Here is a 26,180-nt window from a genome sequence, read left to right on the forward strand (position 1 = left end):
ACATTCCGACATGGATAATGGAAATGGAAATGAGAAGAAAGGGAGAAATCTAAGAGATCTCTCAATAGAAAGATGGGAAGAGAAGCAGATGTGAATTTTTCATCTTAGTACAAGTTGTAACAAAAAGTAATTCGCTGCCCCCTCCAAAAAATGGGGGGGGGGGAGAGTCAGAAGTGAGAGAGAATATATCTTCTGGGGAAATTTAAACCAACATTAGTTCCATAATACTAAAGGGAATAGAAATAGTTTAAATAGAGACTTCTTTTGCCTTCAATTACTTTGGAAGTGTAAACAATAAGTTTCATTTACCTAGAAATGTTGATCTTCAATTCCTCCATATGGATGGACATCTGTCTAAGCTGATCCTTTAGAACACTGCAATTCTCCTCTTTAAGTCGAATTTCTTCTTCTTTGGTTTGAATAGCATCACTGAACTTCCTCTCCCATTTCTTGGCTTCATCTATCACCCTGTCCCGATCGTCCTGGAGGGAAGACATGCTCTTAGTGAAAGCTGCAAGCTGGGCCACAGTACTATCCAAGTTTTCCTGAAGTTGCTTAACTTCCCTGTCTTTCTTGTTCAAAGTAAACTGAATCTCTCCAAATGTCTCTTCTAAGTGGACTTTTTCTCTACTCAAAGCATCCAGTTTCTCTTGCATATTCTTCTTCTCTTTCAGGTGTTTCTCTTCTACCTGCTCCAGTCTCCGCTCAAGATCTTCATCTTTTTGTTTCATTTGGCTTTTAACTGATTCTTTATTTGACTGAAGCTCCTTTTTCAACTTGAGATTGTCTGCTAGGACCCTTGCTGCTTCACTTTGAGTATCATCGAGCAGTACTTTGAAGCTAGCTAATTCTGTTTCTGCCTTCTTGCGCTGCTCATTGGTTTGAGCCAGGTTTTCTTTGGTTATTTCTAAATCTTTTTGGGACTCAGTCTGAACAAATTCTAGGGCCTTAACAGTTCTCTCCAGAGCACTTATTTTCTCTTGGTACCTGATGCAATCCTTCTGCAGCTGCTTTACCTCTTGCTGTTTTTCCTTTAACAGCTCCTGAAGTTCCTTTGCATGGCTCTTATTGCCAGGCCCTTTCTGAGCACCTTGTATTTTCTCCATATATTCCTTTCGTATTTCTGATTCCACCTTAGTTTTCTCCTTGACTAACTGCTGCTTTTCTTCTTCCAATTCACTCACACACTTTTTAAGGTTCTGCATTTCAGATTCTAGAAGCTCATTTTTTATTTGGGCATCTGTAACATCCTGATAATAATTCCCAATGCTTCCATTAAGTTCTGCTAATTGATTCATAAGCCTTTCTTCCAAATCATCTTTCTCTTCTTCTGCTGTCTGCTTTAGCTTGGTAACTCTGGCAAGTTCTTCTTGGATTTGCTCATTTAACAGGTTCATTTTGTTTACTTCTTCCTGAAGCATTTTTAGTTCATCATCCTTTGCTGCTTTCTGACTCAATAAAGCATCTCTCTCATTTTCTAAAGTTTGGCTAAATTCCCTGTCTTTCTGCTTCTCCTCCTCTAATTCAGTAATTCTTTCTTTGAGCTGATCAATCTGCTGTAAGTAGTTATTAATTTCATCATGTAAGCTGACATTCTCACGTATATCAACCCTGGCACTGTTCTCTGACAGAACGGATTCTGAATTTTCAGGCCTTGTGCTCATACTTGGAGAGTCTTGCTTACTAGCCTCACCTGGAACAGATCGGGTTGCCTCTTCAGTGACGTCCATTTGGTTATCATGTTTCTCAGTGGCCTCTAGGCTAGCTTTTTGGGACACAATACCTTCTATCTGATGTTTTAAATCTTGAACCTCTTCAATTAAAGAGTTCTTCTCAGTTGTTAAAGCCTCAAACTCCTTAGAAAGAGTTTTATACTCTGTTTTGACCCTTTCTAGTTCCTCCTTCAGGTCAGAATTGGAAGAAAGAAGTGCTTCCATACTATCTTTAGATGTACCTCCTGCAGGGTTCACCTCTGCTCTAAGCCGGTCATTCTCTTCTTCCAACTCTAGGATTTTCTGCTGTTTAGATTTAGCAAACTTTCTCATCTTTTCTTTCATCTCCTCCATTTCCTGTTCAGCTTCCTGCAACTGTTTTTCTGTCTCTTTCTTGTTTGCTTCTGTGCTTCTTAACTTGCCATACAGTTCTTGCTTCTCTTGCCTCACTGTTTCCACCACATGCTGAATCCTTTCCGCCTCGTTACTAACATTCTCATAGGACTGCAGAAGAATTTCATATTCTTTCTGTAACTCCTTGTGTTTCTCTTGCCACTCAGTGTTTTCTGCAATCTTAGAACACTTCAAAGACTCAAGTTCCTTCACTAAGTTTTCCTTGTCTTCAGTAAGACCCTCTAGAGCTAATTTCAGACTTTCACAAGAACCATTCAGACTTTGATTTTCCATTAAAGATCTGTCCACTTCTGTAATGAGTTTGTCTCTTTCCTCCTGAAGAAGAGCTAACTTTCCTAAGAATACATCCTTTTCTTTATTTTGAGCAGAAACTTGGTTTTCCACATCTGCCAGAGACTTAGTGAGATGTTCAATAGTATTTCTGGCCAAAGACAACTCCTCCTGGAGGCTTTTGTTTTCTTTTAGTGCTTCTTTTCGAGAAATAAGAGCAGCTTGCAATTTCCTCTGTATTTGTTGCTTTGCTTTACTTTCTTCTTCAGTCTCTTCTGGTTTTTGCTTCATTTCGCAGAGCTCCACCTGTAAATGCTTTATCTTCTCATCATGTTCTTTAGCTTGCATTTCCAGCTGCATGTGCAGAGCTTTCATTAAATCCTCTTGCTCTGTTCTCTCTGTCTGTACTTTAGTAAGGGCTGCTGCTTTCTCGCTCAGCTGTCCAGAAAGGTATGTAACTTCTTCTTCCTTTTTGCTTATGAGTTTTCGCAGTTTGTCCAGTTCAGGCTGTAATTCTCTTAAATGTTCCAGCCCAGCGATTTCTAGTTGACTGCTTTCCAGTTTCTGCCTTAGGCTTTCTGCATGGGCTTCAGCTTCACGGGACGCTGTCTTGAGACTCTGGATTTCGAAATCCTGTTTATTTATCTGCTCTTGTAACTGAAACACCTCTTCTGATTTTTCAGTCAGCTCACTTGTAGTAGAGCTGAGTTTCAATTCTAACTGTTCTTTCTCAGCCTCTGTTTCTTCCAGCTGGGTCTTAATTTGGGCAATAGCCGCATTGCCCTGCAGAGCACTTGTATCTCCAGAATGGGAGGGCCAGTCTGGGCACAAGTCAGACTCTGAAAAAGGCTGAGCAGGTTGCTGCTCTGTAGCTTTGGATAAAGGTTCTTCTAAACCTTGGGTAGGAGAGCCTGGTTCCTGCTGGCCACTGCTTGGGAATTTTCTGTCCATAGACTCCTTTACTTGACTCTGGAGTTGCCTTAGTTGGTCCCCAATGTTCTCATTTTCCTTGCTTTGCTCATCAAACTGTTCTTGCAAGCGATTATATTCATCTTTCTGTTGCTTTAGCTCCTCCCTCAGATGTCTTTCTTTCGCCTGTGCCTTTTTTAGAATCACCTTGCGAGAGGTTAATACTTCCTGTAGCTTCTTTTGAAGTTGTTCCTTTTCTTTTTCAAGGTCTAATATTTTTCCTTCCAGTTCCGGTTTCCAGTGTTCACCACTACCTGAACCATGTGGACTGATGGCCACTGCTTCTTTTATAGGTGCTGCCGAGTCACCATCACCTGCATCCTTAGTATCTGTGGTTAACTTTTGGATAACTGCTTGGTTTTCAATGATTTCTGCTTGGAGCAAATCTATTTGGTTTGTCTTCTCTTGCAAGTTCTGATTCATCTGTTTGACCACAGCCTGTAACTGTTCTTCAGCTGCTGCCTTTTCCTCCAAATCCTTCCTTACACGCTCTAGTTCCACTTCCTTCTCAGATACTGTCTGTTTCAAAGACATTTCCATTTCTTGGCAGTGAGAAGTCACACATTTTTCTAAGTCTTCTTTGTTTTCTTTATCTTCCTCCATTTCCTTCCTCTCACTCTCATGGAGGGGAATCTCTTTCCTGGGTTCGTCTTTCACTTTGGCCAATTCCTCCTCTAATTTGCTGACTTGCTGTAGAAGTTCCTTTCTGTTAATAAGAGCTGCCTGGAGTTTTCTCTTTCTCTGCTCGCTTTCTTTCTTTACAAGGTCTAATTCACGCTGAAGTTCTTCTTTACTTATTAGCCCTGCTGGATTCAACTCATCATAATTCTGTTTGATGCCAGAAACAATTTCTTTATCTTCTTCCACCTGCTCTTTTTTGGCCTCTTCAGCTCTGGATAATAAATTCAGCTGTTCTTTAAGGGTTTTAATTTCAACCCCAAGAGAAAACTTCTCTTCATTAAGCTGGACCATCTTCTCAGTCATACTAAAGCTGATTTCTGTCACTTGCTGATCCTTCTCCTCGATAGCTTGCTGGAGGGTTTCTACATCTTTCTTCTTCTCTAGTAAGAGTTGATCCAGTTTTGCTATTTCAAGTTCCCTCTGTGAAAGAGCCTGTGACAGTTCTTCCATCTTAGTTGAGACGTCCCTCACACGTTCCGCTCCATCAAGCACTTCCCTTTCCTTCTTCTGCAGCTGGCTTTGCAGGCTTTTGATCAAAGTACTCTGCTCGGAAAACTGAACCTGCACATCATCCAGTTCGTTCTGTAAAACTTCAATCTTCACATCTTTAGATTTAGCTTCTATGCTGAGACTGTGGATCTGTTCAGTAAGCAAGCTGCTATGAGCAGTCTGACTCTCATAGTCAAGTCTTCTTTGCCTTTCCGCTTCTGCAAGGTTCACTTCCAGTTGCTGTACCTGAGCCCTGAGTTCTGTTACCACACTAAGTTCCTTCACCTGAGAAAGGAGCTGGTCTCTTTCTTCAGACAAAGCAGTGAGTGCACTATTGGTGTTTTCAGCATTTTTCTTAAACTCTTCAATCATCTGGGTTAGGTTGCCTATTTCCTTAGCTTTTTCATCTAAACTTTTCTCATAGATTTCTTCTGCTTTATGAAAGTTTATCTCAAGCTCCAAAATTTGACCTTTTAGCCTTTCCAGTTCATCCTGGTGACACTGACAAACATCTTGTATGGCAGAAGGGGGTTTATCCTCATCATCCTGCTTTGTTGATTTTAATTCCATTCCAGCATCATTTAAAGATATTTCCTCAGATGCTCTGTGTTGCTGTTTAGTGCTCATCTGCTCTTCTTTTTCAGTTGTTGGAAGACTGCTCTCTTCATCTGGCACTGGGGGTAATGGTTGCCCTGTATCTTCAAGCAATACTGTCATTTCAACTGGAGGTATTCCTTCACACTCTATCTGTTTCGTTTCTTTCTGACCAAGGACTTCAGGGTCACCCTCTGCCCTTTTGCCTTGAAGCTGCAACTTAAGAAATGCAATCTCCTCTTGAGCTTCTTTCATTTCCAACAATAAAATGGATAATTCTTTATGCTTCTGAGAAAATGTGTTCTCTAGGACATCTTGTCCACTTTCCTCAGTGGAACAGCTACTCTTGTTGAGCCCAGCAGTATCAACCACGCTGATCTGTTTTTAAAAAAAAGAAAGAAAAAGCCTCAATCAAATGTTTTATAAGAAATAGCCTAACTGAAAACTGCATTTTCCAAAACCTGAAACTTTTCAGTCCAAACCTTCTTACCATAAAACTGCTAAATACTTTTAAAATCAGTTTTCATCTCTCAAATTAGACCTCTGAGGGCATCTTGTTAATTCTGCAATGAGCTCAAGTCACAATCATAAGACTTAAAGAAACCTGAGACTCATTTTCTAAATATTCTTCACTTTGGAAACTTTTTCTTCAAATTAAAATTCCTCTTTGTTTCTCCTAAGAACTTCTTAAAAATAAAAAGGGAAGCAGGAAATTAAATTTTTATTTCATTCCCATACCAAGAAGGAAGTCATGGGATTCCTTTTCCTAAACTATCTATTGGAGTAGGAAATATTAGATAAGACAGCCATTAACAGACAAGTAAATGATCAAACAAGCAGCTTGAGATAAATTATCAGGATAAAATCATCAAAAGGAAGTTCTGCTGGGACTTGGGTATGATATTATGGACCTGTTCGACAAAATATTAACCAAGTTATTATTACAAAAATTACTGTGTTAGACTGCTCAATTCATATAAATTATTTCTATAATTGTTTTCCTGGGAAACAAAATCAGTGAATCTCATGGTAAATTTAATTAGTGTTTTATTAAATGAGTGTGGGGACGGTGTACACAATAAAATCTCCATCTTTGCCAATAGCTCCTTTTTCTTTCCCCAGAAAAAAATTCCAACTTGATATGCGGAAAAATTCCCCAGGGACTGTCAAATAATGTAGTAGCCAAGAGCAAAGCTCTGCAGCCCAGCTGCCTGAGTTCACACCTTCACTCAGCCATTTACTAGCAGATGCTGGCACATAGTAAGTATTCAGTGAATGTCAGCTATTATCTTGGTATCATTCTCAGCCACTGAGTGAAAAAAAAACTCACTATTTTAGCAGGGGGAGGATATAACTCAGTCGTAGAGTGCATGCTTAGCATGTGTGAGGTCCTGGGTTCAATCATCAGTACCTCCATATAAATAAATTAAATTAAATTAATAAAATAATAAAAACCTAAATATCTCTCCCTCAAAAAATTCATTATTTTAGAATTATGTATTATTTTATGAAAAATTATCTGATCATTTTCCATAAGCATTATATTTAATCATTGAAAATTCTTTGCTCTCTGCATTTCTCACTCTCTCAAATTTCTAAAGCCAAAACTGGACACAATATTTATTTAGCAGAGGAAAAGTTCCTTTATAATTTCTTCATGTCATGTTCCTATTTATCCATCCCTATATATTAAAAATCTGATATAGTTAAGGCATCACTTCTGCCAGAAGACTTCAATGTAACTAGCTCCTTCTCTGTTCTCTCATACCCAAAGTATTCTTACTTCCTCTTTACTGTCATTTTCACTTTACTCACGCTCTTCCTTCCCTTAGTCTCATCCTTAGCTGCTCCCTATGCTATCTACAGAGTTTGGCTTGAGTTTTAAATTAAAAAACAAACAAACAAAAAAAACTTATCCCATAATGAGAGGGCAGAGAACTTTGCTATTTTCAGACACTCTAATTACTTTTTCTTCTAGTGCTAGTCTTCTCCTTTTGGCTGGGCTTACACTTTCCTTGGACCTTTTCTACTCACTCTCTTTTATCCCAGGGATTCTCTTAGTCACTCTACCTTTTGCAATTTCTGTGGGGTTTTTTTTCTTCATTGTTTCCTGTTTATTTGTTCTCCCTTCTGGCTGTTTTGTTTTTCTTGTTTTTAACAAGTCCCCATCTTTCTTATCTGTTCTTTTTTGAGCTATCTTGTTTTCACTAGACACTACTGCTAAGCATCTTAAAACATTAAGCACCTCCTTGGCCAAACAAGATTCATAATTTGTCAATAACCATATAATTTTTGTCAATAACCATATAATGCTATAATTTTCAAAATTTAGTTCCCTTCTGACAATTTTATGAACAGAGCAGCAGCAGCCCCATGAAAAAGTACTGAATATAAGAGTGGAAGTTAATTTTATGTGTAAACTTGGCTACCCACCAGTACTCATATACTTGGTCAAACATTATTCCAGATGTTTCTGAAAAGGTATTTCGAGATGAGATTAAGATTTGAATCAGCAGATGGAGTAAAGTACCTTGCTTTCCATAATGTGGGTGGGCCTTATCTAATCAGTTGAAGGCTAGAAGCCAAAACAGGCCTGTCATCCACCAAAAAGAGGAAATTCTGCCTGCAGACTACCTTCAAGCTCAAACTGCAACTCCTCCCTAGGTCTCCACTTTGCAATTTTGGATTAGCCACCTTCCACAATTGCATGAGCCAATTCCTTAAAATAAATTTCTCTATATATACTTCCTATTAGTTCCATTTCTCTGGAGAACTCTAATGCAATAAGCAAGCAGATACTTTTGTTAAGAAGTTATGTTATTCCTCAAGGCCATTTATGAGTCTATCACTGACTTCCTGATTGGAAGAACAATTAAACACAAAACAGCTAATAATAATCTTGAATCAACAGAATATTGAGCAACCATACATTTCTTGTAGTAATTTTTAGGTTATAAAATAAAAAACACCACTCTCTGAAGATACCCTTTTCAATATAATCCAAAGTGAAACTGTGCCAACTGGGGAGGCCTGGGGTAGGTGGAGAACAGAGATTTTATTTAATCTCTTCACCGAGAAACTTTTCTGAGACGGGCAAAGAAGTAGAGATAAATGATAACCCAGTATGAAAAATGGGTTATCAAATCTCAAATAAGTGCTACTGTACTTGCGTTGGTTTAGGACAAATAAAAAATTCCAAATAGTCAGAAACAAATGAGAATAAATGAGAAGAAATAACCATTATGACTCTCTTAAATCTCACTTTCTAGATAATGCAATTCTCTGTCAACATCAGAAAACTGCAGAAATGTTTAGATTTGAAACTACCTCCCCTTGATCTACTACATTCTGATCATTTCAAGAATGCATCACTTACCTCACTGACTTCTCTATCTGCTTCTCCAGCTCTCTTCTGAGCCTCCAGGAAAGTAATCTGAGAGGACAGTTTTTCTGAAAGTCACAAAATCAATATCCTTAGAAGAAAAATGTAGAATATTTGAAAAAACAAAGGTATGATTATGTATGAGGCTATTTGAGATGCATGAAATAACCAAGAAGAAAGAAATAGACAAAATAGTTTGGAGGAGATGAAACACTTATTTTATTAAAATAAAGAAGTGGCAAAAGAAGATGAGAAGATGAGATATAAGATAGAATGTGACAAAGTGTTAATAATTAACCTTAGTGAAGTACAAAAAATAATGGAAGGCTTTAAAGGAAAAAAATGCCAGAATGTGTGATAAGAAGCAGCTATTTCTGTGGCAGAATTTGGGACTTCTAGGGCAATAAATCTGCTTTAATTTATCTACAACCTTTCTGTGTTCATAGTATACATCACACATTAATACAGCATTTAAAATTTCTTCAATGTTCTTTTCATATGTTCATAAGGACATCAAATTTTAGCACTAGAAGTGGAGCTATCCAATCTCCTCAATGACCATATGAGGAAACAAAGAAATGACATGACCTACAGTTAGTTCAGAGACCTGGGATCATAATCCAATCTTCTGAGTTCAAACTCGTGTTCTATTACAGGGTGTGTATCTAAAAAGGGTAGTAGCACCTTGGAGGATCAAAAACGTTAAGTATTAATAAGCCTCCAAGAAGTTTGTACTCTTTCTGAGAAGCTAAGACAAATATACTAAAGAAAGAAAAAAAAAGCATGTTTTACACTACATCTAAATGTCTTAACATGACCTATGTGATTTGACTCCACTTATTCTCCAATCTTCTCTTCTCTCACTGCCCCTTTTTTGTTCACTCTAATCCCAAGAACACTTGCCTTCCTTCTGCCTGCAAACGTATCAAATGTATTCATACCTCAGGGTATGTGCACTGTTCTTCTCTACTTGGAACGCTCTTTGCTCAGCCTCTTTTTGCGTGGCTGTCCCCTTTTCATCATTAAGTGCTCAGAGAGGCCAACCCTGATCACGCTACTGCCGCTTTCTTCTTCCCCCAGGCACACCTGCAGGAACCTGTTTTATTTTTATCCTAATACGAATCACTCACTGAAATTTTCTTATTTATATACATGTTTATGGCCTGTCTTCCCCTCTAACATGTTCAGAGCAGTATCCTCAGCAACTAGATTACTGCCTGGCTCACAGGAAAGGCACCATAGATATTTGCTGAATGAACGAATGAATGAATGAATTCAAGACTATATATAATGTGTTTACACATTTCACAAGATTATTTGAGGAAGGGCACAGTGGTAGAAATGGAAGCGCAAAAGGTGAGTTTAATACAGACTCCTAAAGCAAAGGTAACCTATGAGACTAGACACGAACACTAATACAGAAAACCTTAAGGCCAGGGATCCCTGCAGGAAAGAGCCAAGAGAATGGAACGCATGTGACCTCAAAACCATAAGAGCCACATGAAAGTGAGAGGGACTGCTTGCAAAACTACAAAATAAGCACCACGGATAAGGTCTGAAAGAAGTGGTTTGAGTGGGTTAAATAATGAGCTGAATTTGTGGTGTTCTTTATTAGCAATGGTGGGACTAGACTGAAAAAGGTATATAATCCCTAGTTTATAGCTAAGTAGAACTGTCATAAAATGGTTAGGTTGGAAATATTGGCTGTAAAGTTTAGGAAATTGTACAAACTTTACTTGGTATTCGTTCTCACTCTTAAAGATAAAGCATATTAGTCAGTTACTCCAGGATAAAATAGATCAGTAAAGTGTTATTAACTACCTGTTACTAAAACCATAAGGTCATTGTGAAGCAGGTGATAAGTGAAAGGAGGTATATCTTCATTCTTATTAACTGTTCACCCACAGTCCAATAGAATAAAGTGCTAAATTTAGTTCAATCCAACAAAACTTTATCCAGCAACCACTCATTTGCCAGCTATTATTCTAGTTCTTGGTAAAGGGTGAAGCAAAGATGGAAAAAAAAAAAGGCCCCTGCCTTTGAAGAGCTTATACTTTATCTCTGAAGAGCTTAAAGAATAAAATATAAACATATAACACATCATCTTAATACAATGTTCAAGGAATGCAAGGATGTTTCAGAAGCCCCAAAATGCATTTAACCCAAGTTGGGGGATGAGGGTCGATTTCCTGAAAAAGACAATACCCTAGTTGAGACCTGAAAGATGAGTAAGAATTAGCCAGCCGAAAGGAAAGGGATAAGGTTTCAAGCAGTATACAGCATGAGCAAAATCCAAAATGGTTTCTACCTTTATTTATACTGATCTCTGTTACTTCATCCCACAAATTTATTACTAGGAAAGTCCTTTCTCTCTTAATTTTGCCTTTTTAGGAATTTATCATTTTATTAAGGTCCATTATTCAAGACTCACTTTTGAGAAGATTTCTTGACTACTCCAAAGTGAATATAACACAGATATCCTGCAGCACTTGTAGCTCATACTGCAAAATGTTATACTTATGTAAACCTTGATATTGTGCTCAAATTGTTTCATGTATATTACTCCTATCTTCAGCAACTACCAGCCCTGCTAAGATCTTTACTATCATAGAATCAGACAATCTACATGTTATACATGTATAGTGATAAAAGTAGGCATATGTAGGTTAAGAAGACAGAGGATTATGGTTTTCATTTATACGTACCATTCTCAGCTTTCAGCTCCTCCAGCTCTATAGAATTAAGGAGCAAGGCTCCCTTTTCATTCTCTAGTTCTACCACTCTCTTCTGCAAAAAGGCAATACTCTCCTCAGTGACTGCCTAAATTGTAGAAAGACAACAAATTAATGATTCTCCAGTGTAAAACTCTCATACTAATGTCCAGAAAGCTTCTGGCATTTTTGTCTTCTAAAAGTTCTCCAGCCATGAAATACTTTAAAAATACTATCTACTTTATCTCCCTAGGTAACCTTTAGAATAATGCTTCTTATCTGAAAATATAAAGAGAAAATCTTTCATACAAATTTCCAGTTCACTGGGTTTTGAATTTAAGACTGAAGACTGGATTACAAAAAGAGAAATCCCAAGTCTACTGCACATGAAAGAACATTTTCAGAATCCAAAAAATTAAAAGTGCATCCATGAGTTTTGTAAAAGCTTCAAATAATCTAACATATGTGTAATTGAAGTCTCCAAAGGAAGGGAGAGGGTCAGAAAAAATATTTGGCTAACTAATGGTAGAACATTTTCCAAACTGATGAACACTATAACCACAGCAATTTAAAAGGCAAACTCCAAGCACAAGAAACATGAAGAACACTATGCCAGGGCACAACATAACCCAAGTGCTCAAAACCTGTGATAAATCCCAAAAGCAGCCAGAAAAGAAAGAAAAGAAAGAAAGAAAGGAAGGAAGAGAGAGAGAGAGAGAGAGAGAGAGAGAGAGAGAGAGAGAGAGAGAGAGAGAGAGAGAGAGAGAGAAGAAAGAAAGAAAGAAAGAAAGAAAGAAAGAAAGAAAGAAAGAAAGAAAGAAGAAGGAAAGGAAGGAAGGAAGGAAGAAAGAAAGGAAGAAAGGAAGAAAGAGAGAGAGAAAGAAAGAAAGAAAGAAAGAAAGAAAGAAAGAAAGAAAGAAAGAAAAAGACAAGGATGACAGATTTCTTGTCAAAAACAAAATGCAAGAAAAAAGAGTAATAGCCTTAAAGTACTGAAAGAGAAAAAAAAAACTATCAATGTAGCATTCTATAGTCAGCTTTTAAAAGTATCTTTTAGCAACAACAGAAAGATAATGTCTTCAAACATACAAGAGCTATAAGAACCCATCACCAGCAGACGCATGCACTCATGAGAGAGCACACACATACATATTAAAGGAAGGAAGTCTTTCAGGGAGCAGGAAAATGACACTAGATGGAAATATGAAACTGCACCAGAGCTTGGCAAACTTTGGAGGCCTTCCACCTATTTTTGTAAATACAGTTATGGCCTAAAAGCCTAAAATGTTATGATAACTCACAGAGAAAAAAATGTGACAATGAGTGTGTATATGTCGATGAATGACTGAAAAATTGTGCTGAACACTGGAATTTGACACAACATTGTAAAATGATTATAAATCAATAAAAAATGTTAAAAAAAAAAAGCCTAAAATATTTGTCATTGGACCTTTTATAGAAAAAGACTGCCAACTCTTGATCTACCTTAAAGAATGAAAAGCACCAGAAATGATAACTGCAGTGGTAGTTAAGATTTACTATATTATTTGAATCGCCTTAAAAGATAACTGACTAAACAAAAATAAAAATTTTTGCTTATAACATGTTATATTTTTATATTTTTGTTTATAAGACATTAATAAGTAAAGTAATAATAACATAAATCCCAAGAGTAAAGAAATGTAAGTATATGATTGTAAAAGTTTTATTCTACACATGAATCCACACAGTATTATGTAAAGGTAAACCGTGATAAAAATGCAAACTATAATCCTTAATGCAGTTACTATCTTAACAAAATAAAGAATTATAGCTAATAAGATGAAAAGGGGGAAAAACAGAGTCATAAAAAATACTCAACCAATTTTTTAAAAGGAAGGAAAAGTAAAAAAGTAAGAAACAACAGTTGGAAAAATAGAAAACAAATAGCAAGGTGAGAGACTTTAAAACTGTATCAGTGACAACAGTAATGGAAATGGTCTGAACATTCCAACTGAAAGGCAGAGATTGACAATTTGGATAAGAAGTAGGATCAAATTCTATGCTGCATTTAAGCAATGTGCTTTAAATATAAAGATACAAATAAGTTAAGGAAAAAAGATACACCATGCTAACACTAGTCAAAAGAAAAGTAGAATTGCTATATTAGTATCAGACAAACGTACATCTCAGAGCAAAGAATGTCACCAAGGATAAAGAAGGTCATTTCATAATCAAAATATCTCTAATCAAAATGGCATAAAACCCCTAAAAGTTTGAATCTCCAGTAAGACAGACTGAAAATACATGATGTAAAAACTGACAGAACTATAAATAAATCCACCACTATAATATGAAATTTCAATTCTCCTCTCAATAACTGAGGGAACAAATAGGCAGAAAAGCAGCAAGGATACAGTGCACTTGAATAACTCTTGTCAACCAACCTTACATGATCGACATTTATAGAACATTTCAGCCAACAACAGCAGACTGCACATTATTTCCAAGTACACATGGAACATTTACCAAAATAGGCAATAATCTGGGCCATAAAACAAGTCTCAATCATTTCTAAAAGACTAAAGTCATATAAGGTATGTGCTCTGACCGCAATGGAATTAAAATAAAAATTAATAATAGACTACTAGACATATCCTCAAATATGTGGAAACTAAGTAGCCAAGGGGGCAAAGAAGAAATCAAAAGGGAAATTAGTTATTTTGAACTGAGTGAAAATGAAAATACAACAGAATTTGTGAGATACCACTAAAGCAGATTTTAGAGGAAAATTTATAATGCAATATGCCCATATTAGAAATTAAAAAGGTCTCAAATTAATGGTCTCAGCTTTTACCTTAAGAAGCTAAGAAATGAGGAAATCAAATCAAAAGCAAACAGAAGGAAGGAAATAAAAAGATCAAAGTGAAATCAATAAAATAGAAAGCAGAAAACAAGAGAGAATCAATGAAGGTTGGCTTTGAGATCAGTAAAGTTAATAAACCTCTGGGCAGTCTAATCTGTATAATAAAGAAAGTATAAATACCAATATTAGGAATGGAAAAGGTAACATCACTATAGATTCTATACATTTTAAAAGAGTAATTAGAGATTCTTAAGAGTAACTTTTTGCTTTTAAGTTTGACCCTTTATATGGACAAATTCCCTAAAAGATATAAAACACCAAAACTCACTTAAGAAGAAATATATAACCTAAATCATCAAATAGCTATGAAGCAAATAGAATTTGTACAGACAGATGCTTCCACAAAGAAAATTCCAAAAGTAGACAGCTTTACTGGTGAATTTTCATAAAACATTTAAGGAAAAAATAATACCAAGTCTACACAAAATCTTTCCAAGAAACAAAAAAGGAAAGAACATTTCCCCATTCTTCTAAAAGGCCAACATTACTCAGAGCAAAACCAGAAAAAGACATTACATAAAATTACAGACAGACAAATATTCCTCATGAATGCAGATGTAAAACTTTGAAACAAAATTTTAGCAATTAAATCCAAGAAAGTGGAAGGATAATATATCACGACCAAATGAGCTTTATCCCTGGAAATCTCATACACTGCTGGTGGGAATAGAAAATGGTAACACCACTTTGGGAAACAGTCTGGCAGTATCTTAAAAACTTCCAAACACTTCCCACATGATCCAGACACTCCATTTTTAGATATTTACTGAGAGTAAAGAAAGCACAGGTCCAAAGATTTGTAAAATAATATTCATTATTTGTAACAGATAAAAACTGTCAACAACCCAAATTTGTCCATCAAAAAGGAAATGGATAAATAAACCGTGGTATGTACAATATCCTCAACAATACAAAGGAATGGATTATTGCTACATACAATAATAGTATGAATATCAAAATAGGTACGCTGAGTGAGAGAAGCCAGGAAAAAAGAAGAGTACATATAATTTATATAAAATTTTAAAAAATACAACTAATCTATAATGAAAGAAAGAGTGGCAGGGCATGGGGATGTGGGGATGTGAGAGAAAACTTAAAAGAGGGCATGAGAAACTTTGGGGGATGATGAATATGTTCATTTACTTGATAGTGATGATGGCTTCAGGCATATGTCAAAACTCATCAAACTGTACACTTTAAAAGTCTATAGATAATTGTATGTCAATTATAACTCTAATATAGATGTTTAAAAGGAAAGTAAGTTAGTAGATAAGTGAAAATAAAATTCAAAAAACTTTAAATTATTAAATAGAAAGAAAGGATAAGAAAGAAACAGAAAACAGAAGAAAAAAAAGATGGCCAAAATGGAAGACAAATCAAATCATGTCAATAGTTACATTAAATGAACTAACCACTTGAATGACAAAGCAGAGCTTATGAGAAGAAATAAAAAAGCAAAACTTAACTATATGCTGCCTTCGAGACATTTACTGTAAAGAAAGAAGTTGAAAGTAAAGAACAGAAAAGAATATACCATGCAAACAGTAAACGTAACAGATACAACAGAACTTCCAGTAAAGAAATTACTAGAGATAAGAGTAATATTTCATAAATACAAAAAGGAACGTTTTATCAGAAGACATAAAATCATAAATGCATATGTACTTATTAAAAGAGATCCAAAATACAAAGAAACAAAAAGTGACAGAGTTAAAAGGAAAAACAGACAACTTCACAATCACAGTTAAAGATTTTATCTCCTCTTAGCAACTGGACATAAAACAGACAAAACAACTAGACAAAAGTCAGTTTAGTTTCAACAACTAGACAAAAATCAATCAAAAAAAGATAATCTGAATAACACTATGATTTTAAGTGATATTTATAAAATGTTACATCCAATAACTACAGAATATATCTTCTTTATGAGTGCACAAGCTATGTTCACTAAGACAGACAATATACTGTGTCATAAAACAAGTCTATAAATTTCAAAGCACTGAAATCATATACAGCATATTATCTGATTATAATGAAATTAAATTAGAAATTAATAATAATAAGATATCTAGAAACAAAACTAAATATCTGGATAGTTAACCGACAACACACTTCTAAATAATCCATGATCCAAGAAAAAGTCACAAGGAAAATTAGAAAACTCTTCAAAAACTTAATGATAAAAAACAAACATATCAAACCATGTGCTTAAGAGGGAATTTTATAATTTTAAATGTTTATATAAGAAAAGAAGATCTTAAGTTATATGAGAAGAGATCTTTACAAAGCTAGAAAAAAGTAAAACCAAATAAATAGAAATACCAAAGAGCCAAAATTAATAAAAGTGAAAAAAAAACAGCAATAGAGAAAATTAACAAGCCCCAAACTTGGTTCTTTAAAAAGATTTTTTAAAGTCAAATAATTTCTAGTTAAGTCAAGAAAATGAAGCACAAATTGGGAAGATGCTGGTTAAACAGCACAAACTTGCAGTTAGAATATGAACAACTTTTGAAGATCTAATACCCAGCATTGTGATTACAGTTAACAATATTGTATTCTATACTTCAAAGTTGCTAAGAGACTAGATGTTCTCACAACAAAAAAGAAATGATAATTATGTGCTGTAATGGAGGTGTTACGGTGGTAATCCTACTGCAACGTATAAATGTGTCAAAGCAACACCTTAAACTTATACAATAAGTCAATAACATCTTAATTAAAAAAAAATAGGGATTAGGGTAGGGATGGGTACCACTACAGAGCTTACAAGCATAAAAGGATAAAAAGGGGATAGTATAACCAACATAACCAACCAACATAACAAAGATTTGACATCTTCAATGAAATAGACAAAGCCTAAAAAAAAAAAAAAAAAATCCAAACTGACACAAGATGAAAAAGAAAATCAATTTATTATCAGCTCAAGGCCCAGACGGTTTCACTAGTGAATTCTTTCAAACCCTTGAAAAATAATACCAATCTTACACAAACTCTCAGAAAATAGAAGGGAACACTTCCCCACTGATTTTTTTTCTTTTTTGATACCATTATAACCCTAATAGCAAAATCTGACAAAGGTACTACAAAACAAAGGAAAACCTTCATGATCAAAACAAAGACCAATAGCTTTCATAAATACGGATACAAAAATGCTTCAGAAAACAGTAGCAAACCAAATTTAGTAATATATAAAAACAATAATACTTTATGACCAAGTGGGGTTTATCCTAACATTACCAGGTTGGTTTAATATTTAAAAATTAAAGTACTGTACCATATTAACAGAGTAAAGAAAACTCATATGGTCATTTCAATAAATGCAGAAAAGGCATTTGACAAAATCCAACACCAATTCTCATCAAACTAGGAATACAGGGGAATGATCTCAGCCTGATAAAGGATATACATCGAAAACTGAAAGCTGGTAGCACAGCTAGTGGTAAAATAAGGAACACTTTCCCCTAAGATCAGGAACAGTGCAAGAAGGCCAATCTTACCACTTCTATGAAACAGTGTAATGAAGGTCCTAGCCATTATATGAAAAAGAAATAAAGGCATAAAGATTAGAAAGGAGTAAGTAAACTTGTCTTTATTTGCAGACGATATGATTATTTATGTAGAAAATCCTAAGGACTCTATAAAGAGACTAGAACTAATAAAACAAATATTTATCAAGCTCACATAAGCAAAATTCAATTGTATACTTACATATAAGCATCAAACAGCCAGAAAATGAAATTAGAATAAATTCCATCTACAATAGCATTAAAAAGGATTTCAGAATATTTTTAACATGTGCACAACTCCTCCAATCAAAGCTATAAACCACTGATGAAAGAAATCAAAGAAGATCTTAATAAGTGAAGAGAAATACTATACTCATGGATTGAAAAATTCAGTAGTGTTAAGATGTCAATTCTCCCTAAATTGACCTATAGACTTAGCATAATGCCAATTCAAAATCCCATCCAGCTTTTTTTTTCCAAATAGAATTTGAGAAAATTGGTTTTATAATTTCTGTGGAAATGCAAAGGACCTGGAATAATCAAAGCAATCTTGAAAAGAAGAACAGTTAGAGGACTTATACTACCTGACTTCAAGACTAACTACAGACTACAGTAGTGAAAACTGTGTAATACTGACATAAGAACTGACAAAAAGATCAACAGAATAGAAAGCTCAGACATAGACCTAGTAATCATTTGTTTTCAACAAAGGTACCAAAGCAATCCAATGAGGAAAGTAAAATGTTTTCAGGAAATGGTGCTGAAACAATTGGATATCTATATAGAAAAAAATAAAAACTTAACTTTATCCTACATCACATACAAAAATTTACTGAGATTCAGACACTTAACTGTGAAAGCAAAAACTATATAGAAGAAAGAAAACATAAGAGAATATCTGCATGACTTGGAGTTAAGCAAAGTTTTCATAGATGGGACACAGAAAATTACAAACCTCCCAAAAACCCGATAAATAATAGACTTTATCAAAATTTTAAATGTCTGCTAATTAAAAGATATCCTGAAGAAAATTAATAGGAGGCAAGCCACAGCATGATAGAAAATACTCACTAAATATATCTGATAATAAACTGGAATTCAGGATATATACAGAATTAATACAACTTGATAAATAGGCAAAGAACTTGATTATTAAAATGGTGAAATGACTTGAACACATAGTTCACAAAAAGAAGATATACAGATGACCCAGAATCCCCCCAAAAAATGTTCCACATCATTTGTCATGAAGGAAATGCAAGTTGAAACCAAAATGACCTACCACTACACACCCATTACAATGGCTAAAATTTCAAAAATGGACAATAACAAATCTTAGAGAAGATATGGAGCAACTAGAACTCTCATATATTTTAGATGAGAGTATAAGTAATACAACTACTTTGGAAAAAGATCTGGCATTTCCCTATAAAGCTATATATATTCTTACTCTATGGCCCAGAAATTCGTCAACTAGCATTTAATGAAGATAAATAAAAACATATGTCCACACAAATACTTGTATAAGAATATCCATAGCAGCTTAATTCATAATAGCCAAAGCATGAAAAAGACAGGTATCCATCAAAAGAAAATTATAGCACAATCATGCAAAAGGAAAATGCAGTATACTCACAAAATGGAATATTTCTTAGCAATATAAAAGAATAAATTAGGATATATGCAACAATATAAATGAACCTCAAAACATGCTGAGTGAAAGAGGTTTTACACAAAAGAACACAAATGTATGATTACATTTATAGGATATAAAACAGGCAAAATTAATATATGGCAAAAAAAAACAGAACACTGATCATCTCTGGAGGGGAAGAATGGGGCTGACTGCAAAAGGGTACTTTGTGGGGTGATACATCTTGATAGGGATTTGGGTAACACAGGTGTACATTGACAAAACTCAATGAACGGTACACTTAATACTTGTACATTTCATGTCTTGTAAATCTTACTTCAAAAGAAAAAGAACTATAAACAAATATTAAAATCTAGTCAATGACATGAATGTTGAACTAGTTAGAGAAAAATGGACTAATGTCTACAATTTACTGTGAACTGTATAAAAAATTAAGATGAGTTCTTAGATGGATAAATGGATAGATATTTGGTTAAAAAAATACAGTAAATGTTGACAGAATCTAGATGGTAGGTATACAGGTGTTCACTATAAAATTCAATTTTTCTAGAGTTGCTGAAAAATGTCTTAGAACTTTGGAGGAAAGTTGAGTTGAGAATGGGAGAACAGAAGAGACTGGAAAGCCTAGATGCTAAAAACCAGGAAGCAAAAATTTTTATCAGTGCACAGTACTGCCCAGGAACCATGGGGCTCTGTTGACCAGTATGCCTGTCAGTTTGGAAGGGTATAATCTTATAATGGAGATGAACGAATCCAGTTATCCCAGATTTACACTAGCTAATTAAGATCATCAAACTAACTCTCCTTGTTCTGATATTCAAGCTCAATAAGCAGCCTTCTAGTGATTAAAATCTAGCTTCCCACAGAGATTTTTACCAAAGGCAGATAGAACATACTAGCCAATCAACAGGCAGCTGAATTTTTTACTGTTAGCTAATTAATGTGAGCATTATGATTTCTATAATAGACATTTAAGTTAGGTTAGACTGAACTGTATACTTTAAACCTGATCAAATCTCAGAATACCAAAAGCAAAAGTGTCTTCTCAAATGAAGAAACTGATTATAAAATTAAAAATAATGATTCATCTCTAACACAGATTTCTAAGACTGTAGAATCAGAAAGGTTCCTGAGATCATGGTGCTTATTGTCTACTTTTTTCTCATTATTCGTTGTTGGGACACTACCTTAATGTCTTTCCTGAACCTTTCCAATGGAATAGCCTCCAAAAAAACATTTTATCAGACAGAAGAGGCTTATACTGCTTCCTGGAATAAATTCTATTAAAACACTCAAGCATAGATACAGCAAAGACAAACAGATATTTATAAGAAGTATACATTTAATTACCTGTGTACCCTCATTAGAAACATCTGGGAAAGAAGTCTGAGATGCTGTTTCATGATTTTGCAATGTTGGTTTATTTAGAAATTGGCTAATTTCTTCAGATTTTTGCTGGAGTTGATCTAAAGAAATGAGAATAAGTAAATTGAAATGTTCTTTGCCTCAAGTCTGAAACTTAGTGAGTTATTATCATCTAGGGATATACCATATGCTGTTTACACTAGTTCAGTTATCTTAATTAAAATTATGATGCCAAGGACATTTTTTTAAATTGTTTAAATACTCACAAGAACCAAAGGACATCTCAGTAAGCTTCCTTCAAAGGTAAAATAAAACATGCCTAGGTATTTTTTAAAAAGTCATTCTTTTCTTCCCCCCTTGAAAATACCTTTAGTGTCTATTTTCTTCACTCTCTACATAAGCGTTGTAAATCCTCCTGAGACTCTATAGCACAGTTTTAAACATGAACATGGCTCAGTTAAGAGAACAGCATGCTCCCCCAATGTTCAAAGCAGCACTATATACAATAGCCAAGACATGAAAACAACCTAAATGTCCATCAACACATGACTGGATAAAGAAGTTCTGGTATATTTACACAATTGAATATTATTCAGTCATAAAAAAGAATAAAATAATGCCATTTGCAGCAACATGGATAGACCCAGAGATCATCATTTTAAGTGAAGTAAGCCAGAAAGAGAAAGAAAAATACCATACATCACTCATATGTGAAATCTACAAAAAGAAAGAAAAGGACACTATGAACTCATCTACAAAACAGAAACAGACTCAAAGACATAGTAAACAATCTTATGGTTACCAGGGATAGAGAGTGGGAAGGGATAAATTTGGGAGTTTGAGATTTACAAATGTTAGCCACTATATATAAAAATAGATTTTAAAAAAAGTTTCTTCTATATAGCCCAGGGAACTATGTTCAATATCTTGTAATAACCTTTAATGAAAAAGAATATGAAAAATATATATGTATATGGATGACTAGGGCATTGTGTTGTACACCAGAAATTGACACATGGGAACTGACTGTATATCAATTTTAAAAAATAAATTAATTAAAGAAACTTGGGAGAAAAAAAAAACAGAGAACAGCACGCTTATGTAACACACTGTTCCCAGGTAATGCCCCTCGAGGCTTTCTGGTTAATGTTCAGCTCTTCACTACTGTAATAAAACACATTGAAAAATAAGTTTTCTTTAAAGCTTATTAAAAGATAAAAGTTTTCTATAAAAAGAAATTTTCAGCTATTAGAAAAGCATTCAGATCCATCTTTAGAAGTAAGGATGACTCCATACAACTCAGTCTTCCCAATGTTTGCAACTAGATCTGGCCTGAGTTTTTGACAAATTAATTCAAATCCTACTCTTTTTAGTCAGTGAATCCTTCAGACCACAGTCATGTCTCATATAGCATTCTTTTTAATACCTGACACATAACTGTCAATAGTTTTTAGTACTATTATGATAATTACAATGCTAAGCCAGATTATAACTTCAGTCAGAGATGGGAGAAATGAAACAGAGCTCAGAAGAGATGCTTTTCTTAATCCTTCTATTGACTCAATTGATTTAAGCAAATGATGTCATCCCTAGAATTTTAAAGTAGGAGCCACTCTGGTAGACAGGTGAGCTTCAAAAGCAACAAAATACTGACCTTCCAGCTGTTGAATGGTCTGGGCTGAACGAACTGCCTGTTCACTCTTTTCTTGGAGAAGACTTGAATTTTGATCCTTTAGGGCATCACAGGCAGTGTGCAGCTCTTGTTCAGTCTTTTGAAGACTCAAAATGTGAGAGGTCTTCTCTTCCATTTCTGCTCTGTGCTTCTGTTCCAAAGCACTGTACCGGGACTGCAGTTCAGCCTGGGCTTGACTGGCTTGTTCAAGCTGTTCCAGAAGATGATGCATTTCTTCCTGCAGGTTGTGGAAGGATAATTTTTTCTCTGCCACTTCAAGTTCCATCTTTTCCATCAGAATCTTGGACTCTTGTTTTTCTGTTTCTATAGTGTTCCTTAAAGTATTACGTTCAGCTTCCATCTGCTCTAACTGCTGAGAGAGAATCTAAGAAAAAAAGATGAAGCCACGTGAACCATAAATTCATTCTTTCATTTCAATAAGCATAGTGAAGTGCTTCTTCCAGGTGAAGCCTGGGCCAAGACACTCAAGACCAAGCCTATAATTGCATAATATACTCTGTTATTGTTTCTTGATACTTTTGACAGTTTCTATTCATATATTTTTTATTTGTGGCATTATCATTTCACTTATGTGTCTCCCAGTATAAAATAAGTTCAATAAGGGAAGGGACTGTGTGTTTTATCATCATTGTTCTCCAGCACCCAACATAGTACATGGCATATTGACTACATGTTACTCAATAAATACTGAATAAATGAATGAATAAAGGATCCAGTCCCTGCCCTCAAGGAACTCAAGAGTTTATTGGGAGATTCACACTTAAAAGATCATAGTAATATAAAATGATTGAGGCCATGAGAGAGATACTTACAAGGTATTAAAAGGAGCAGAGAAGGGAAATTTACCATAAAGTCACATATATGTAACTATCTCTATAGAACCTATCTAGTAAGTAACACAACTGGGATTTGAACCTGACAATCTGATGACAGCCAGAGAGGGAACTCAGGGTCAGGGCATGGGTTTTGTTAGCACTGGAGATACGGAAACATGTTTCTCTGCAAGAAAGACAGTCCTTCTCAAGGGGAGTTGAAAATTAAGAAAGGAGATGATTTTCTTGCAGCACCCAGATGAACGAGTGGAGAATGTGGACTGCAGCATTCATTCCACGTTAGGATTTGGCTCCCTGGATGTGAAGGGGCAGCAACACAGGGGATCCAAGGGCTGGTAAAAGAGTAGTCCAGATGGTCAATTACAAGTCTATACTAGACAAGGAAAGGAGAGAGGCCAAGAACGAACTAACACACTGGAGGAACAAACTGAAAGGATCAAGAAATCCTAATGAGAATGAAGGTGAGTTCAGCCTGAGAAAGGGAGTAACAGGATGGGTTATAGTCAGGGTATGGGATACTTGAGTTTCAGATTTTGGAACACGAGCATCCTTAATCACCTTTAGATGTGAGGGAACACTGCATGGTGGGATTATTTTAATCCAACAGAAAATTAACCAACAAAAACAAGCAAAGAAGGGACAGTATATAATGCACAAGAAACATTCACAACAGAGAAGGGAAAACTGACAGAAAAGAAACTCAAAGAAAAGAAAAGGAAAATGCAACATTCTAGAGAAAGTAGGACTCGACCCAAAATCACAAAGGAAAAGAGAGACAGTAAAAGACGTGAAATGTAAGCTTCGTGAGGGAGGAACTGTATCTGTTTTGCTCATCAGAATATCACCAGCACTTAAGCACAGGGAATTTGTTGAAAGAATGAATAAATGGCACCAATTCTCTGAAGGTTTCTAATAGGATTTTATACCTGCTGCCTGGCGAACTAAGGTGGAAAGGAACCCTCCCACAGCAGGCAGTAGAGATCATAAGGCGGTACCTTGTTTCTCTGTTCGGCAGCAGTCAGCTCCTGTTGGAGCAAGTCCACAACCTGAGCACGGCCCAACAAGGCTTCTTCATGCTCTTCAAGCTTCCTCTGCAGCACCCTCAGTTTCTGAGGAGAAAACGTTTCCACATGATGTGCTAACAAATGAGCACAGTTATCTGCTTACCTTTCAAAATGTCACACAGCATGGTCTACTTAGGATTTTTGGATGTTGAGGATGATACATTCAAGTGTGAGACACCAGCATGCCATGCTCCTCATCCAGCAGCAACAAAGAATCTCCAAAAATGTCTTCTCCAGAACACCACCAACAACCAAATGGACACAAGCAAGCCCCTGAATTAGGGAGCCTTTTTAATAATTAGATATTTATTACACATATCCACCTTTAAAATTATATAGTCAATGTGCTGTACCTAAATAACATAGGTACATGTGTATTTCACTCACCAAAGAGGACATTCTCTACAGGTAAGAACCATTTCTCTTCCAGTTTCATGCATGGGACATGCACTGGATAAATATTTGTTGAATGAATAAATCAATGATACATGTATATATCAATATGCTACTTTAAAAAGTGCCATATTCTGAAACTTTACTTAGTGGTGTACTCTGAAGGACTGCCTAGAACTTGGAAGAGGTTTTTACTGAAAAAAAAAAAAGAAAAAAATTAAATGGATCAACCATGAAATACCACTGGAGTGCCTTCGGGTACCACACTGTACTACGCACTGAACAGAAATGAAATACTTTTGAGTTAGTAGATGATAAAGCTAAAAACAATGAAGCCAATTTTCAAAACTTACTCAGTGAACTTTTTAAAAAAAGAATTATCGATTTAATAGAAGACTTTATGGCTTCAAAATCACTTCTTTTTACCTTTAAATTATTTAAAGTTTAAAACTGACTTCATTGATTTAAAGCTTTGGATCAGGTTTTTAATGCACAAAGGTAGCTATGACAGGCAAACTGAAGAGAAACCAACTTCCGACTACCACATACATTTGCCAATTCAACTCAGCTTTTGAGTACCAGCAACCTGATGAGAGGGGTAAGAGGCGAGGTAAGGAGAAATAAATAATTAATATGCAACAGAAGAGAAGAACACCAAAAATAAGCCAACTGATGAGCAGACCCCAACCAAGTGAAGAGCAGTGGGTGAGAATGGAAGAGGTGCTGTGATAACTTAATCAAAGTTAACTAAAACGACAGTCATTCTACTAAGTTTTAGCAACACACCTGTTGCATCTCTGTTTCCACATCTGCCTGGGTTACTAACTGAAGAAGCTCATCTTCATGAAGACGAACTTGTGTTTCAAAGCGGGCATCTTTCTCTCGGACCACCTGCTGCATGGAACTCAACTGAAGACACACACCAGAGAAACTATACAAGTTACACTCCCCGAATATCACACAGACAAAACTCACAGACTATTCTCCAAAGACAGACACTGGGAACTGATAGACAATAGGTTTTTTAAATTAAATTTAGAACGTCAAGGATGAGAATGTTAGGCAAGAGATACAGGCCTGATGGTAACTTCCAAATGTGAGAGGAAGCTTATTACCAAATTCAGAAGTCAACCTATATATAAATTTTGAATAATTATATTTGCATGTTTAATAGAAGTGTTTAAATACACAGAGGTATATTCTTAAAAGATCTAAGGAGATTAGAATACTAAGCAGACAAAGTTAGATTCCTGTTAAGCCCTGGGCACTTCAATACTACACTTATGCTCGAAGAAAACTCTCAGTGAAATTGTCATGCCCTATAAATATAAACTTAAAACTAATGTATCTTTTACTCAAGATTCTCTACAATGGGAAATACAAATCCTCTTTCCAGTCTTATTTCCAAAGAATTGCTTCTACCAAAGAACTTGGTATATTTCCAAACCTACACCACCTCCCCAGGACAGCTATTTTCAGCTGCCATTATTTGCTGGCTTCTAGATCACCCAAACTGGCTCTTAACAGAATGAAGTGGAAATAAAT

At 35.3% G+C, this 26,180-nt stretch overlaps 1 protein-coding gene across 9 annotated transcripts in view; it reads right to left on the minus strand.

Moving 5' to 3' along the window:
• GOLGB1 (golgin B1) overlaps nucleotides 1-26,180 on the minus strand; it is a 72,696-nt gene that overhangs the window by 23,318 nt on the left and 23,198 nt on the right. For 4 of the 9 annotated variants that reach the window (XM_010970881.3, XM_010970877.3, XM_010970876.3 and 1 more), the window contains exons 7-13: nucleotides 25,422-25,544; nucleotides 24,174-24,287; nucleotides 22,307-22,709; nucleotides 20,638-20,753; nucleotides 11,217-11,331; nucleotides 8,506-8,579; nucleotides 310-5,507 (exon numbers count right to left, since the gene is read on the minus strand). In XM_010970881.3, coding sequence (XP_010969183.2) covers nucleotides 310-5,507; nucleotides 8,506-8,579; nucleotides 11,217-11,331; nucleotides 20,638-20,753; nucleotides 22,307-22,709; nucleotides 24,174-24,287; nucleotides 25,422-25,544 — 6,143 coding nt within the window. The remainder of the gene's footprint in view (nucleotides 1-309; nucleotides 5,508-8,505; nucleotides 8,580-11,216; nucleotides 11,332-20,637; nucleotides 20,754-22,306; nucleotides 22,710-24,173; nucleotides 24,288-25,421; nucleotides 25,545-26,180) is intronic. The other 5 variants (XM_045507315.2, XM_045507314.2, XM_010970880.3 and 2 more) reach the window with 3 other exon arrangements.

This window comes from Camelus bactrianus, chromosome 1 (assembly GCF_048773025.1).
Source record: "Camelus bactrianus isolate YW-2024 breed Bactrian camel chromosome 1, ASM4877302v1, whole genome shotgun sequence".
NCBI lineage: Eukaryota > Metazoa > Chordata > Mammalia > Artiodactyla > Camelidae > Camelus > Camelus bactrianus.